The sequence below is a fragment of the Hemicordylus capensis genome, chromosome 3 (assembly GCF_027244095.1).
Source record: "Hemicordylus capensis ecotype Gifberg chromosome 3, rHemCap1.1.pri, whole genome shotgun sequence".
Lineage (NCBI taxonomy): Eukaryota > Metazoa > Chordata > Lepidosauria > Squamata > Cordylidae > Hemicordylus > Hemicordylus capensis.
Window position 1 is genome coordinate 134280133 of NC_069659.1, and position 13620 is coordinate 134293752.

Sequence of the window (13620 nt, forward strand, 5' to 3'; positions counted from 1 at the left end):
TATATTGCCTACAAGTTCTTTATACTGTATAGTCACTCTTAGTACACTCCATCAAATAGCAAGGCTAGATAGAAAGACCTTTGAATACTGCAGCTAAAAGCTGAGCCACACATGCACATTTATCACCTGTGAACTATAATCCTATTCAGACATCAGTTGGTGCAGATATCTGTGTACACATGTACATGCTTTTTGTGTGACTGACTATATTTGTGTTCATTTTAAAATTGAACCTGGATATGTGCCCCACTGAAACGTAGGTTAAATAGGAAGTGTAGCACTGTAGGCACATTGAAGTCAATGTGAGAATAGGTGTATTGCGTATGCTCTACACACGTTGAATGTGCATTGAATATATCATATGAATAAGGCTTTTAGCACTGAGTCATTACTGGAATGATCATGGATTAAACACAATCGGCAGGACTTCCATATTGCTGATTTAAAAAAAATATTTATTTTAACAAGACAATACATAAACACGAATAGTAAAACTGATACATAATGACATCCATTAACCACCCTTCCAGATATGTAAATAATTAGATGGAGGAGAATGACTAAAATTATCTTGATTTGTGAACAGAATAAAATCTGTCCATATCATAAAAAAATCATTAGAATTAGCTTGACCCGCTCGAAGATGAATAATATGGGTCAATTTTTCCGATATGGCAATATGCCACACAGAATGATACCAAGATGTTGAAGACGTGGTTTTATGCTTCCAGTATTGTGCAATGGATAATCTAGCCACAGTTAACATAAAAACTATAAGAGACAATAATGCCAAATTAGCTCCCGAAAATACATTTAATAGAGCCAACTGTGGTCTCATATCTAAACTCTGTTGTGTAATTTTACTCATTTCTAAAAATACCTCTGTCCAAAAGCAGAAAATACTGGGACAAGACCACCATAAATGGAAGTATGTTTCCCATTTCCACAGCCATTCCATCATAGAGGGGAGAAACTCTTATTAATGTGGGATAATCTAGAAGGGGTCAAATACCACCTGTGAAAGAGCTTAACACAGGGGCGTAGCAAGGTTGGAGTGGGCCCAGAGACAAGATTTTAAAATGGCCCCCGTGTGTGTGTGTGTGTGTGTGTTCTATGTCCCACAACAGAACATCATCCTAAATTATTTTTTTAAAGGTTTTGTAACTTGTGGACAATGCAAGTCATTTAATGGTACTAGAGAAAGACATTCTGTTCTGGTAGCTCCAGGTCTCAACACTCACATCAATTTCGGAGGATGAATCCAACTGAAGGAACCCCGGGCGGGTGCGCGGCCTGGGGAGTAAGTCATGTGACTTGCCTCTGGGGGGCCCCCCAAGGCAGTGGGCCCCCAGACAATTGTCTCCCCTTGCCCTATTATAGTTACGCCCCTGGCTTAACAAAATTCTCTCTAATTCTGGAAGAGGTAGAAAACACTGGCTTCCATTTCAGTATTCCATTCCATTGTGAGTCGCTAATAGTTTGTTGTAGGTCATTTTCCCAGGCCAACTTAAGGCCAATTAATGGATCAGATGTTTGAATTATTAGAATTTCGTATAATCTAGAAATAAATCCCTTAGAATCTTCTGAAGCCTTTAATATTAATTACTCAAACATAGTCAAATTCCTGTTAGCCTGCTTAACTATATCAGGTTGTAAAATAAAGGACTGAAACTGAAGAAAATTTAACCAAGAGTAATGCTTATTCATAAACTTCTCCCAAATTGGTTCTAAATCAATCCAAATAATAAAAATCCTTTAATCTATTTGCAACACCTCCAAAGACACCAAGTAATCGAGAGGGTGAGTCTAAAGCTGGAAATATAGGATGACAGACTTTCATATTGCTGATGTGCACATGGACTTGCATATGTAGATTTTACTTACGTTCCTTAAAAGGTTTAAGATGCAATTTATGAAATACAGGAACACTTAACAGTAAAATTGTTTTTCAAAATTGTATGACACTTTAGCCAAAACATCTCAGAGTTAAGTAGTAGCAAGGCTAACATGTATAATTCATGTGCCTGGGGAAAATATGATGATCTGCTTTCTTAGCCAAAGGCTGTTTGTGTGTGTCTACACCAGGCCTGCTCAATATTGGCCTCCCAGCTGTTGTGTCCCCCCGGTGTGTCTACACCAGGCCTGCTCAACATTGGCCCCCCAGCTGTTTTTGGACTAGAACTACCATAATCCCCAGCCACAGTGGCCAATAGCCAGGAATTATGGGAGTTGTAGGCCAATGTCTGCAGGAAGTCTGAAGCAGGCCTGCTCTACACTGAGTTTTATGTTAGACTGGCTATTCTAGGAATTTCATATCTTGGTTATGAAAGCTTACTGTTCTGTGCAAAGGAACATTCTGAGTTAAAAAAAACATAACTACAAAGTTGTATGTAGTTAAGATGAAGAATATTGTGGCTCAGGTTTTTATTAAGCACAAGAGTTTGGGAGAAATAGTTGAAGGTCCAGCTTGTTTGGAAAAGATCAGGAAGATTCCAACAGCACCTTGAAAGAAAGAGAGTTCCACAAACTGGGGACAAATACAGAGAAGAAAAGTTCTTACATCAGCAGCAGCCTTGCTCTGAAGCACAAGGGATGCAGAATGGTCTCTCTGAAAAATCTTAAGGGTTGAGTCAGATAGATGTGGGATGAGGTATCCCTCAAGTAATCTTGCCCTAAACTGTTTAGGGTTTTAATGGTGATAACCAGCACTTGGAATTGTGCCTAGTCTGGTAGAGCAACATATAATATAATCTAAGTGGTTAGAATCTGCCAGAACTCTTTTTTACTGTTGCTTTCTGCACCAGTTGTAGGTTCTGAAGGGTCTTCTAGAAGATACTTTTGAGTGCTTTATTTATATCTGTGTAAACCGCTTTGGGAACCTTTGTTGAAAGGCGGTATATAAATATGTGTTGTATTCGTATAAAATATTTCTAGTACATTTTGAGAGACGTGTTCATTATCACTGTAGAGTGATGCCACATTTTGTTACTTTAGGTAGTTGCAATACCTAGGTTTGCCAAGTGATCAGGATTTTATTGGCTCAGCCAGAATTTATATACTACATTTATATCTTGCTTCCAAGGAGCTCAAGGCAATATACTTGGTTATAGTTGTCCTCAAAACAATCTAATCTTCCATTGAGGTGATGTACTACTTTCTTTTTTTACAAGTCCACTGATCTTATATCCAAGCTCTTGTGTTGTTGTTGTTGCTGCACTGTACATTAGTTGGTTTGTTTCTTGCAAATTATTGGTTATTTCTGCAAGTGCAGCATTGACATCTTTTAATGCCTGAACAAGTTGTTTTTTGGCAACTGTTTTTAGAGCTGGAAGTCGAACCCTGGTGGTTGTTTGGTTCATGTGCTCAGTTATTTTTTGCTTTAGTTCTTGTTGCTTTTCTGTTAAACGGCATTTGGGTTTTTGAGGTGAAGGCAAAGGGGAGGTTGCCTGGTTTTGATTTTGAAACAGTTCAGCAACAGTGGCATCCTCTATTTCCAACACCTCCTCCTCCACCTGCACCTGAGCAACTTCTTCAGTTGGTGGTAATTCTTCTTCCATATCTTGAGCCTGTGTTGCTCTTTCCAGTTCTTCCAGCTCAGCTTCTGTGAATACTTTATTTCTTCTTATGAATCTTCTCTGGTCTGCTAGCCTTTGTTCTGTTATTTCTGTATCTGGATGCTTCTCTTTCCAAATTTGGTACATTCTTTTAAAATAACCTCTTCTAGTTGGACTAGACTTCTAATAGCAGATCATTATTTCCTTGTTGGCGTTTTTTTGTATATTTTTTCCGGTTAAGCGACGTTTCTTCCAGTAACCTTGTTACTGGTTTTGTTACAAGCCCTGGTTGCTCAACTGAAGATCCTGAGTCCTGTAGCCCACTTGCCACCAGATGTCCAGGGACTCCAGCACCTGGTGCGGTCCTTGTTGACGCGGCCGACGACTGATCCGGTATAGGTTTATTAAAGTTACGTCTCACCATATTGTTGATTGGAGAGGCACTCTTTGTCTGGCTCCTCTGGTGAGACCTGTCCAGTATGGTTGGACCTCTGGCATAGCTCTCACCTTCCTCAGAGCACGCAAGCCCCACAACCACGCCAAGGTAGTGCCTCACTGGGGGTATTATTATTATTATTTTACACAGTCAGACAGGTGTTATTGACTGGTTTGTTTTATCCAGACATCGAGTCCTTCCCAAGGACCTGGGTTGCCAGAATTTTATTGTCAATGTTGTTGCTGTTGTTATAGATATCGTCGCAGAATATAGGCTGTTCCCAGTAAAGCTGCTTTTTGTAATTGGCTGGTGGTGATTTCTGTGACCCCTATGGTGCTGAGGTGCCCTTCAAGGTCTTTTGGAACTGCACCCAGGGCACCAATTACCACGGGGATTATTTTGGTCTTTTTCTGCCACAGCCTTTCAATTTCAATTGGTAGATCTTTGTATTTGGTGATTTTTTCTATTTCTTTTTCTTCTATTCTGCTATCCCCTGGTATTGCTATGTCGATTATTTTGACTTGTTTTTCTTTCTTCTCGACTACAGTGATATCTGGTGTATTGTGTGGCAGATGTTTGTCTGTTTGTAGTCGGAAGTCCCATAATATTTTTACATCTTCATTTTCTTCAACTTTTTCAATTTTATGGTCCCACCAATTTTTGGCTACAGGTAGCTTGTATTTTTTGCAGATGTTCCAGTGTATCATCCCTGCTACCTTGTCATGCCTTTGTTTGTAGTCCGTCTGTGCGATCTTTTTACAACAGCTGACTAGGTGGTCCACGGTTTCATCTGCTTCTTTACAAAGGCGGCACTTGCTGTTTGTGGTTGATTTTTCGACTTTTGCTCTTATTGCATTTGTTCTTAGTGCCTGTTCTTGTGCAGCCAGTATTAAACCCTCTGTTTCTTTCTTCAAGTTGCCATTCTTAAGCCATTGCCAGGTCTTGGTGATGTCTGATTTTTATTATTATTATTTTACATTATATATCCTGCTCTTCCTCCAAGTAGCCCAGAGCGGTGTACTACATACTTAAGTTCCTCCTCACAACAACCCTATGAAATAGGTTAGGCTGAGAGAGAAGTGACTTGCCCAGAGTTACCCAGCAAGGTGACTCTATATAGCATAAATATAGCATCAAGCATTAAGGAGAGAGTTTCTGGTACAGGTTTGACTGGGAAAGCCTTCTTGTTTAAAAAAAATGCTACAGGAAATATAATGTAATACTTAAGCTATCTATTTTGGCTCTTGTGGGCTAGACAGCTAATAGTGACTCATAGAAAAATGTTGACCAAAGCAAATGACTTGGAGAGAAGAAGAAGCTAATCAGAAACTGAGAAAAGCCGAGGCATTTAAGGACTGTGTCCTTGAATTCACCTTATTTGTTGCAAAGGCAAGTTTGAGAAAGCCAAGCAAGGGAAGCAGAATGAAAGAAGTTTTGAAAAACCTGAAGTCTCTGTTAGTACTCTCCTCCTCCCCTCCCCACTTTTCAGAGGGCTAAATTTTCTGTTTTGGTTAGTGAGTGTTATGGTATTTTGTGTTATGTCTTGTGACAAGAATGTTTTATACATTAAATAGTTTCTGGGGATACAATGCCAGCAAAAATAAAAGATTTCCCAATGCTGCCATACAACCTAAATAGATTTGACAGACTTGTGTTGGGAATAGATGCAAAAAATTATGTGCATAGCAGAGATGTTGTGAAGGATACTGTGGTGCAGTAAGCAAAGTAATGAGCTAAAATATGAGAAACCGTGCCCAAAGTTGGCACAAATCCAGGTCCTGGACCACTTTTGCACTTGTTTTCCCCCTGGCAACCCATCCCCTGGGAGGTATCTGTCACATTCTACACTATCTAAAGTTACATAAGAACACAAGACGACCGTTGCTGAATTGGACTGAAGCTCCATCAAGACCAGCATCCTGTTTCCCATAATTTGGGCTTCTGGCTGTGTCTCTCAACAGTATCACTGGAGCTAGGGTGTGTTATTGTATAGGGCTCTCTGGCTCAATTTTTTGGGCGTCATTAAGGGCAGTTCCGCACAAAATGTGTTAAACATTTTTCCATTACAGAGGCATCTAAAAGATCGCTATCCAAGTTGGATACAAAGGTAGCCTCCTTTTTTCCCCATCTGTTGAAAGATATATTCCCTTTTAAAAATTATTATTGCTTGAGTTGCTCAAGTTCTTATATCTCTTTCAGAGGTTTGGAAAACTTCATGGGATTATTATTATAATACACATTTCACAAGCTTGGCATTGATTTTTTTTTTTTTAAGCAACTCTAGTACCTGATGGCCAAAACAATTGCTAACTGGAAGCTATTGCTCATTTAGGGAAATGTTTATTTGTACCAGATGAACCTGGTGAAATTGCTTTGTCAGAGCTGAGCTGCTTCCACAGCCTTAGTTTGCTAGAAGCCTTAGAATTGCATTTTAAAAATATTTATGGGTTTAAAAAAGGTAAAAGAAAATAAACCTTGCTCTTAGAGCAGTGTACATTCACTTCAAAATCTATAGCAGTCTCTGTAGGTAAAATGCAATGTAGGAAATCAAAAGCGGCTGAAAGACTGAAAAAAAGCTGAAACTATTTATGTATTTCATTATTTTAGACTTATTTTAGACTTATTTAATGATTTGAGAAGCTAACCTGAACTGCTTGTTGGGTGAAAGGTTTCAGATTACTCAGATGGCAAAATAAGTATATCCAGCATGTACACACAAATGGTTTTCAAGTTTATGCTAACTGTTCACAGTCTAACTGAAAGATTAGCTGTCGATGTCCTGTTTACAGGATTGTCAGGGTGGTTCTTGATGGTGAACAAATGACCCATCCCAATTTTATTTATGTTATATTTTTTGAACATTTTGTATTTTCCAATGAATAAAAAATAATCTATAATTCTGCAGAGCCTGTACAGGTTATAGACGGTTATATCTTTTAAAGGGGCAATTTACTTATTACATGAGGCCTGTTCAGTTGTTGTTTAGCCCTCCAAATTGTACCCTAGGTGGGTGGCAATAGGACTTGGTCTTATGTATTTTCCCCTAACTCTCCTCAGCATGTTAATGTCTAAACAGGAGAGATCCTGTGTTTCTGCAAGAGTTTATCATTATCAAGAGCCATTAATTTCTTTTATAATTTTATTTTTATTCAGAAAGTGTATTTCTAAAATGCAGCATTCATGTCTTCCTAATGATCCTAGATATCTCTACTTTTTGATAAAACAAAAATTCGTTTTTAAAAAGTAAATGACTGCTAAAACAAAGTCATTGCTGCTCTTAGATTGGGAGATGAAAAACATGGAAGCTAAATATTATTTGCTGTTGAAAATGTCATTTTAATGATCGATTCATAAAGATATGTTGTGATTAAAAAGCAGTGCTGCTACAACTGATGAGTTTACACAGACTTCCTGAACCATTTGCTTAGAAGTAAATGCCACATTTTAATGGGATTTCCCTCCATTTGACAGGCAAAATCCACCAAAATTAGTTTAGATGATCCCGTTGAAAATAATGAATGGGATCTAATCATTCTTAACTCTTGCTGGATTGTGCTCAGTATCTTTAAATCTAATGTTTAAAAAATGAGATTTCGGAATGGATACACAACGTGCTTAGAATGTGCCTAACACAAAAACTAAATGTGATTGTTTTCAGAAAGTTTTATTTACTTATTTACTTATTTATTTACATTTTATATCCCACTCTTCCTCCAAGGAGCCCAGAGCAGTGTACTACATACTTAGATTTCTCCTCACAACAACCCTGTGAAGTAGGTTAGGCTGAGAGAGAAGTGACTGGCCCAGAGTCACCCAGCTAGTTTCATGGCTGAATGGGGATTTGAACATGGGTCTCCCCAGTCCTAGTCCAGCACTCTAACCACTATACCACGCTGACTCTTTAGAAATGCATTTCAGTTTTGACAGTGTGTGAAAATAAATATGCAAGTCAAGTGAAAGCCCATGGCATGCTGGCCTCAGAAATGCTATTTTAATTTGAAAAGGCCATACTTTCAGTTGCTGTATTTGTGGAGAAATACATTTACATTATCACACTAGAAATATCTTTAGGTAAAACCTAGATTCTGAGAATAGAATGTGTTCAACATGATGAAGTTCAGGGACTGTAGGGATACAGAATGAGGGGTACTTCTGGCCAACATGCAAAGGGGGGATGGTGGAAATTGGCTGTATCCCACACAGTCTGTTACTGACACACAAGCACAGTCCTTATTTTTTAAACTGAACTCCAGAGAAGTGTGCAAAACAAGTTAGAACTCATGTGGACAATTTCACTGAAAAATGTCTTGTGTACCAGACATACAGGAATGGGAGTTGGTTGGGTGGGTAATATTTTCATATGATACATAGTAGAAGAAATAAACTGAATTCATACCATCTCACAGAAAGAGAGGATGTGTGCATCTCACGAGTACTTGATTATCAAAATTAGCTTGTGAAGTGAGCAACTTGAGATGCAGGGTTAAGTGTAACCATCACAGGCCTTTGGTAAAAACTGTTAAGTTTGACATCTCAACTTTCCATTGCTACTTATTTCATTTATTGGAAAAAAAGAAATATCTAGCCCTCATGGCAACGGTTCTTGCAAATTGTCACTTCAGGCAGGAATGATAAACAAAACAAAACACTTGCCTGGGAAAGGCAGGGAAATATTTCTTTGATAAAACTGTAACTTCTTAAGAGCTGTTATGAGAACAAAATGATTACTTCAGTTTTAGTTATGAGCTTTTAAACGAAGGTGATATTTTATTTTCTTATTTTCCTCACCCCATATTCTTAGCTTCAGTAGTTCATGAACTTACAAATGACTTAGGATCAGTGTGTTGTCTAATTTTTTTCATCTGTGCGTGGAATAAGTTTTGATCTGGGTGGCAGTATCAAGGCACTGTGTGTACACATGTATTCAGAGTGGGGCCTTACTGATTCAACCCAAGCGGGATCTAAAATCAACTGAGCAGACATCAGAAAAGTTGTGAGTGCATGCACATACACACGCCTTAGAGGGAACAGTGCTTAGGATCCATTCTTTCTTTGTAACTGTTACATTTTAGCTGCTGGAAATTGTTCTGTATGAGTGACTCCATGCTTTGGAGGTAAAGTTTGTGGGTAAAGTCTGATTCATTTCAATCACATGCAGTATTTCTGCAAGAGTGGCACGTTTCTGGAGGCAGCTGATTTTGGTGTGGATACTCTCCACTTTGGGAAATCTCTGCTAATGGGAATGTTTCCACGTGGCAGCCTGTCCACACATCAACAATGTGTGGAAACAGTTTCTGCACATTGGTTAATGTTTGGACATGCTGCCATGTGGAAACATTCCCATTCGCTTCCATGTGGTTATTGTATTGCCAAATGTTTCAGACAGTTGGGGGTTCTCACTAAAAAGTGCCTTCTAAAAAACCTTTGCTTTCACAAATACCTTAAAAGAAAACAGTGAAGGTTGAGCTTGATTGAATAAATAAGTTTGAAAAGGAAGGAGTGTACACATCCTTTTTAATTTTTATAGCAACAAAGACGAGAACGAGAATCTCGAAGACAGCAAGAGCGGGAGCAGAGGAGAAGAGAACAGGAGGAAAAGAAGCGATTGGAGGAAATGGAAAAGAGACGTAAAGAAGAAGAAGAGAGGAGGAGAGCGGAAGAAGAAAAGAGAAGAGTGGAGAGAGAACAGGTAAGTCAGAAGTGAATGTAATTCCCTTGCCCTACCCCCAATAGAGTGAATTATTGAAGAAAAGTAATAGGAGATCTCTCATGGCTTGCTTATTTAAAAACAGCATAAATGCAGCCGGTAGAAAGTGGAAGTGAAATTCAGACTGCATGTAAAATAATTTCTTAAATATGCTACATGGTACAGTGGTTTCAAAAATATCAAATTGTCCATACTGATCATAAGATCGCATATTGGCTCTTCACTCTCCTCCATCTCACTCATGTCCGGAGATTTTTAAGACAGAACCAAGATATCTGGATTTATTTGATATAGTAGAGAAATTTCCATAGTTTTGATTATACTCTGAATACTCTGCTGTTGATAGTTTTCAAATCAGGTTGTTGGGGTGATATATACACTAAAATAAATATAGGCCTTTTTTAAAAATGGTGCTACTTTTATCAGTCCTCATGAATCCTGCATGCTTAAAACTGCTAGAAAACAAATGAAGAAATTATTTGTGTCAAGTCTCTTTTTGAATGCTTTAATAAGGTGTTGATTTTTAGCAGTACAAAAAAGTATTCAATATAAGCAGGAGCATAAATGGGTCTGAAATAACTATTACTTTATATAAATAAGGTTGGACCTGTATAATAATAATAATCACGCACTTTGGATTATTATATTTAGAGTATAATGAATTTTATTTGCTATGAAGTTTATTTTGAGATCGCAGAAGTTATATACATATAGATATTTACACACACAGGTTTTTTAAAAATAATAATAATAGAACTCAGATCTAATTAATGGTAGAAACATTTCTTACAACAGTCATCCCTTGCCCAACTGCAATGGTTCTGTTCTGGGAAAATCTTGTGGTTGGCAAATTCACAGTAGACGAGCCATTGAAATCAATAGCAAACAGGGGGGTTAGGGGAACTGCGGTTGCAAAACCCCCACAAAATAAAGTAAAAATTAGGGGGGGGGGAATCGCCCCAAATCATCAGGACCGAGTAAGAGGAGTGAAGGGGATCCCTGAAAATGACCCCCTGTCTCCCGAAAATCACAACACCCGCCAAATAAAAACCTTGCCAAACCACAGATATTCAGGTTGTGGTTGGCGACACTGGTCACAATTTCCTGGTCGCGGATACTCAAACCTGCGATTGGGAAACGCGCGGTTGGCGAGGGATGACTGTAGATTGTATGTTCTTAAATACCTGTGTTCCATGATGTGTCTATGAAATTTTAGTCAACTGCCCCACTGCAGTGAGACAGATGCACATGCAGAAGACATTTCTTTCTCTCTGTGTGTGTAGGATTTGGAATCATATCGAAATATACTTCCACACTGTAGTGCTTCCCTAGCACCCACTGAAAATGTATGATGAGGCACATTCCCATTTGAGGTCACTAGCTGCCTACAGCTAAAGCTGGATTGAGGCCAGTAGCTACAAACTCTAAAAAATGGACAGACATGCTTCAAATTCTATTCCTGTGGCTGATTTAAGAAATTACACATTTCTTGTCACTTCATCTAAACTTTGAGTTTGCAGGGGTACATATAAGAAGCTAGTATACATCATTGTTTTCCATCATAAGAGTTCCTGTAGCTCCCATTTTCCCATAGCACTGATTCATTAATTCCTTTTGCATATACTGTCTCTCTGTGTGTGTTTGAGCGCATGTGTTTATATTGCCTACATTCATTAATTTGCATGGTAGGATTATTCTTAGCTTTGGATATGGTGCTCCATATTTAGAGTTGGCTTAAGGGCCAGGTGAAAGGGGGTAAATTGATTTGCTTTTGACTTCTGAGGTGTAGACTTAGTTTTCTAGCACTTGGATTTATGTCTGTTTTCTAGTGGATGTTTGTTTGTTTTTGTTTGTGTGTTGTCATAACCACCACATACTTCAGTGATTGGCATTGTCTGCTTTGATGGAGGCTAAGATAAGTCTACAGTTAGTTTAGTGTTGTGTTTTGGCAGATATTTTTCTGTGGGGAAGCTTGCAAAAGGATGCTTTAACTAAGCCTGGCTCTAGCTGTTGCTAACGGTTCATCACACAGTGCCTAAAACTAATTACTTTAATAAAAATTGCATGTGATTTTGTGTTGGCTGTGTTGGTAAGACATGCAGTGTGTTTAACTCTCAACTTGTTTTAAAAATGCATTTGCTTTTTTTAAAATTCAAAATTCCATCAGATCAGCTATGGACTCTTGCCTGCCCGAAAACCATCCTAGTCTGTAAAGGACTACCTTTCAGCCATTATGTTAGATGACAGGAAATTCTTAACTTATTCATTAGGGATTCACAAAGTTCAAAAGCGAATTGCCACTTGAAGGTGGCTTGGGGTAGTTTTTGTGGTGGTCTACAGAGGTGGTTTCGATGCATTTCTGTTGTGAACAATTTTATTGCTGGGTAATTTTTGTGTGACAGGAGTATATCAGGCGACAGCTAGAAGAGGAGCAGCGGCACTTGGAAATTCTTCAGCAGCAGCTGCTCCAGGAGCAGGCCATGTTACTGGTAACGCACTGTATCTGTTTTGTTCAGTAGCTATAGGATTCCTTTCTCTGGCTGGTGTCCCAGGCTTTCCTCAGTTGGACACAGCTGTACTTTATTGTATGCACAACAGGGCTTAGAACAAAAGCCGTTCATGCTAGAGTGTATTGGGCTGGCAGGCACATGTGAAAAATACCGTATGCTGATATCACAGTGCAATAAGTGGATTTTTGTTAAAGTTGGAACAGTTCTGGTTTGGTAGTCAAGCTTTTGAACAGCCCTTTAGCCTTCTCCGAATAACTAGAGTGGAGATAAGAATATCTTTTATTAAGCACTTGGATATAAAGGTTAGGTTGTTGCCTCTTTCGCTCCCTGCAGCCAAAAAAACCTACACTGTTCTTGAACAATACACTAGACTCCTTTTGTTTTTAATGTAAATAAATACCTATATGCTTGTAGTTCTCTAAACGTGCTAAAGTTAGCAGAACACCAAGAAGAAAACATTTGCTCCTTTGATCTAATTTTAATTTTTGGTACACTCATTTGCATTTGATCAGCTGTAATTGTATAACTCACAGGAGGGATAGGCTAGTGCCTTCTGCAAACCTGCTATCCATGTTTTGAATGCTGCCCTGTTTTCTCAAAGGAATACAGATGGCGAGAAATGGAAGAGCATCGGCAGGCAGAGAGACTCCAGCGCCAGTTGCAACAGGAGCAGGCATATCTTTTATCACTTCAGCATGACCACAGGCGGCAGCAGCAAGAAAGGAACAAACAAAATTACCACACTCCTGAGCCTAAATCCCATTATGAGCCTACTGAAAGACCACGGGAGGTAACTACTGTCTCAGGGTTTTGAAATATGAGTTTTGCTTCAATACGACCATCACAATGATGCCTAGTGTTGAGTAGAAGTGGGAGATAGTGTATTTTAGAGCTTCTTACATGAAAAGGAATAGAGTGGTTAATGATCCTTAGTGATGTGACGTGGAAATTAGTTGGCTATTCAAATAAGTGGGAATTATTCAGTGTCTGATATTTCTGTACCCTAGAACAGCCCCCGCTGCCATTCTCTGCAGTTATAATATTGGAAGGGAATATTAGATGCGAGCAAATTGTCTTTTTAAGGAAGCATAAAGATTGTGGGGAAATCCGTTCTGTTGGTGCAGCTTCTTAACTTTTTTGTTGGTCAAGGGGAAAAAAAAGTATTACTTGGTGCATACTATGGATGTGCATGAAATGGATTTTGCATTATGTTTCAAGCTCAAAACAAAACTCAATGTTTCATTGAATAGTGGTTGAATTGATTGTTTTGACGAAACAACTCTATAAACATTTCAAATGTTTCATACATAGGGAACAATGGGGAAATGTGAAACACCCCATTGTTCCCCATGGGTAGCTCCTAGGGACACCAAAATGGGTTGTGTGGTAGAGTATGATGTGTGCTACGTACCA

At 38.7% G+C, this 13620-nt stretch overlaps 1 protein-coding gene across 4 annotated transcripts in view; it reads left to right on the top strand.

Moving 5' to 3' along the window:
• Positions 1-13620, top strand: part of MAP4K4 (mitogen-activated protein kinase kinase kinase kinase 4) — a 231311-nt gene that overhangs the window by 165499 nt on the left and 52192 nt on the right. For all 4 annotated transcript variants that reach the window (XM_053306630.1, XM_053306631.1, XM_053306632.1 and 1 more), the window contains exons 13-15: positions 9518-9679; positions 12100-12186; positions 12809-12997. In XM_053306630.1, the coding sequence (XP_053162605.1) occupies positions 9518-9679; positions 12100-12186; positions 12809-12997 (438 nt within the window). The remainder of the gene's footprint in view (positions 1-9517; positions 9680-12099; positions 12187-12808; positions 12998-13620) is intronic.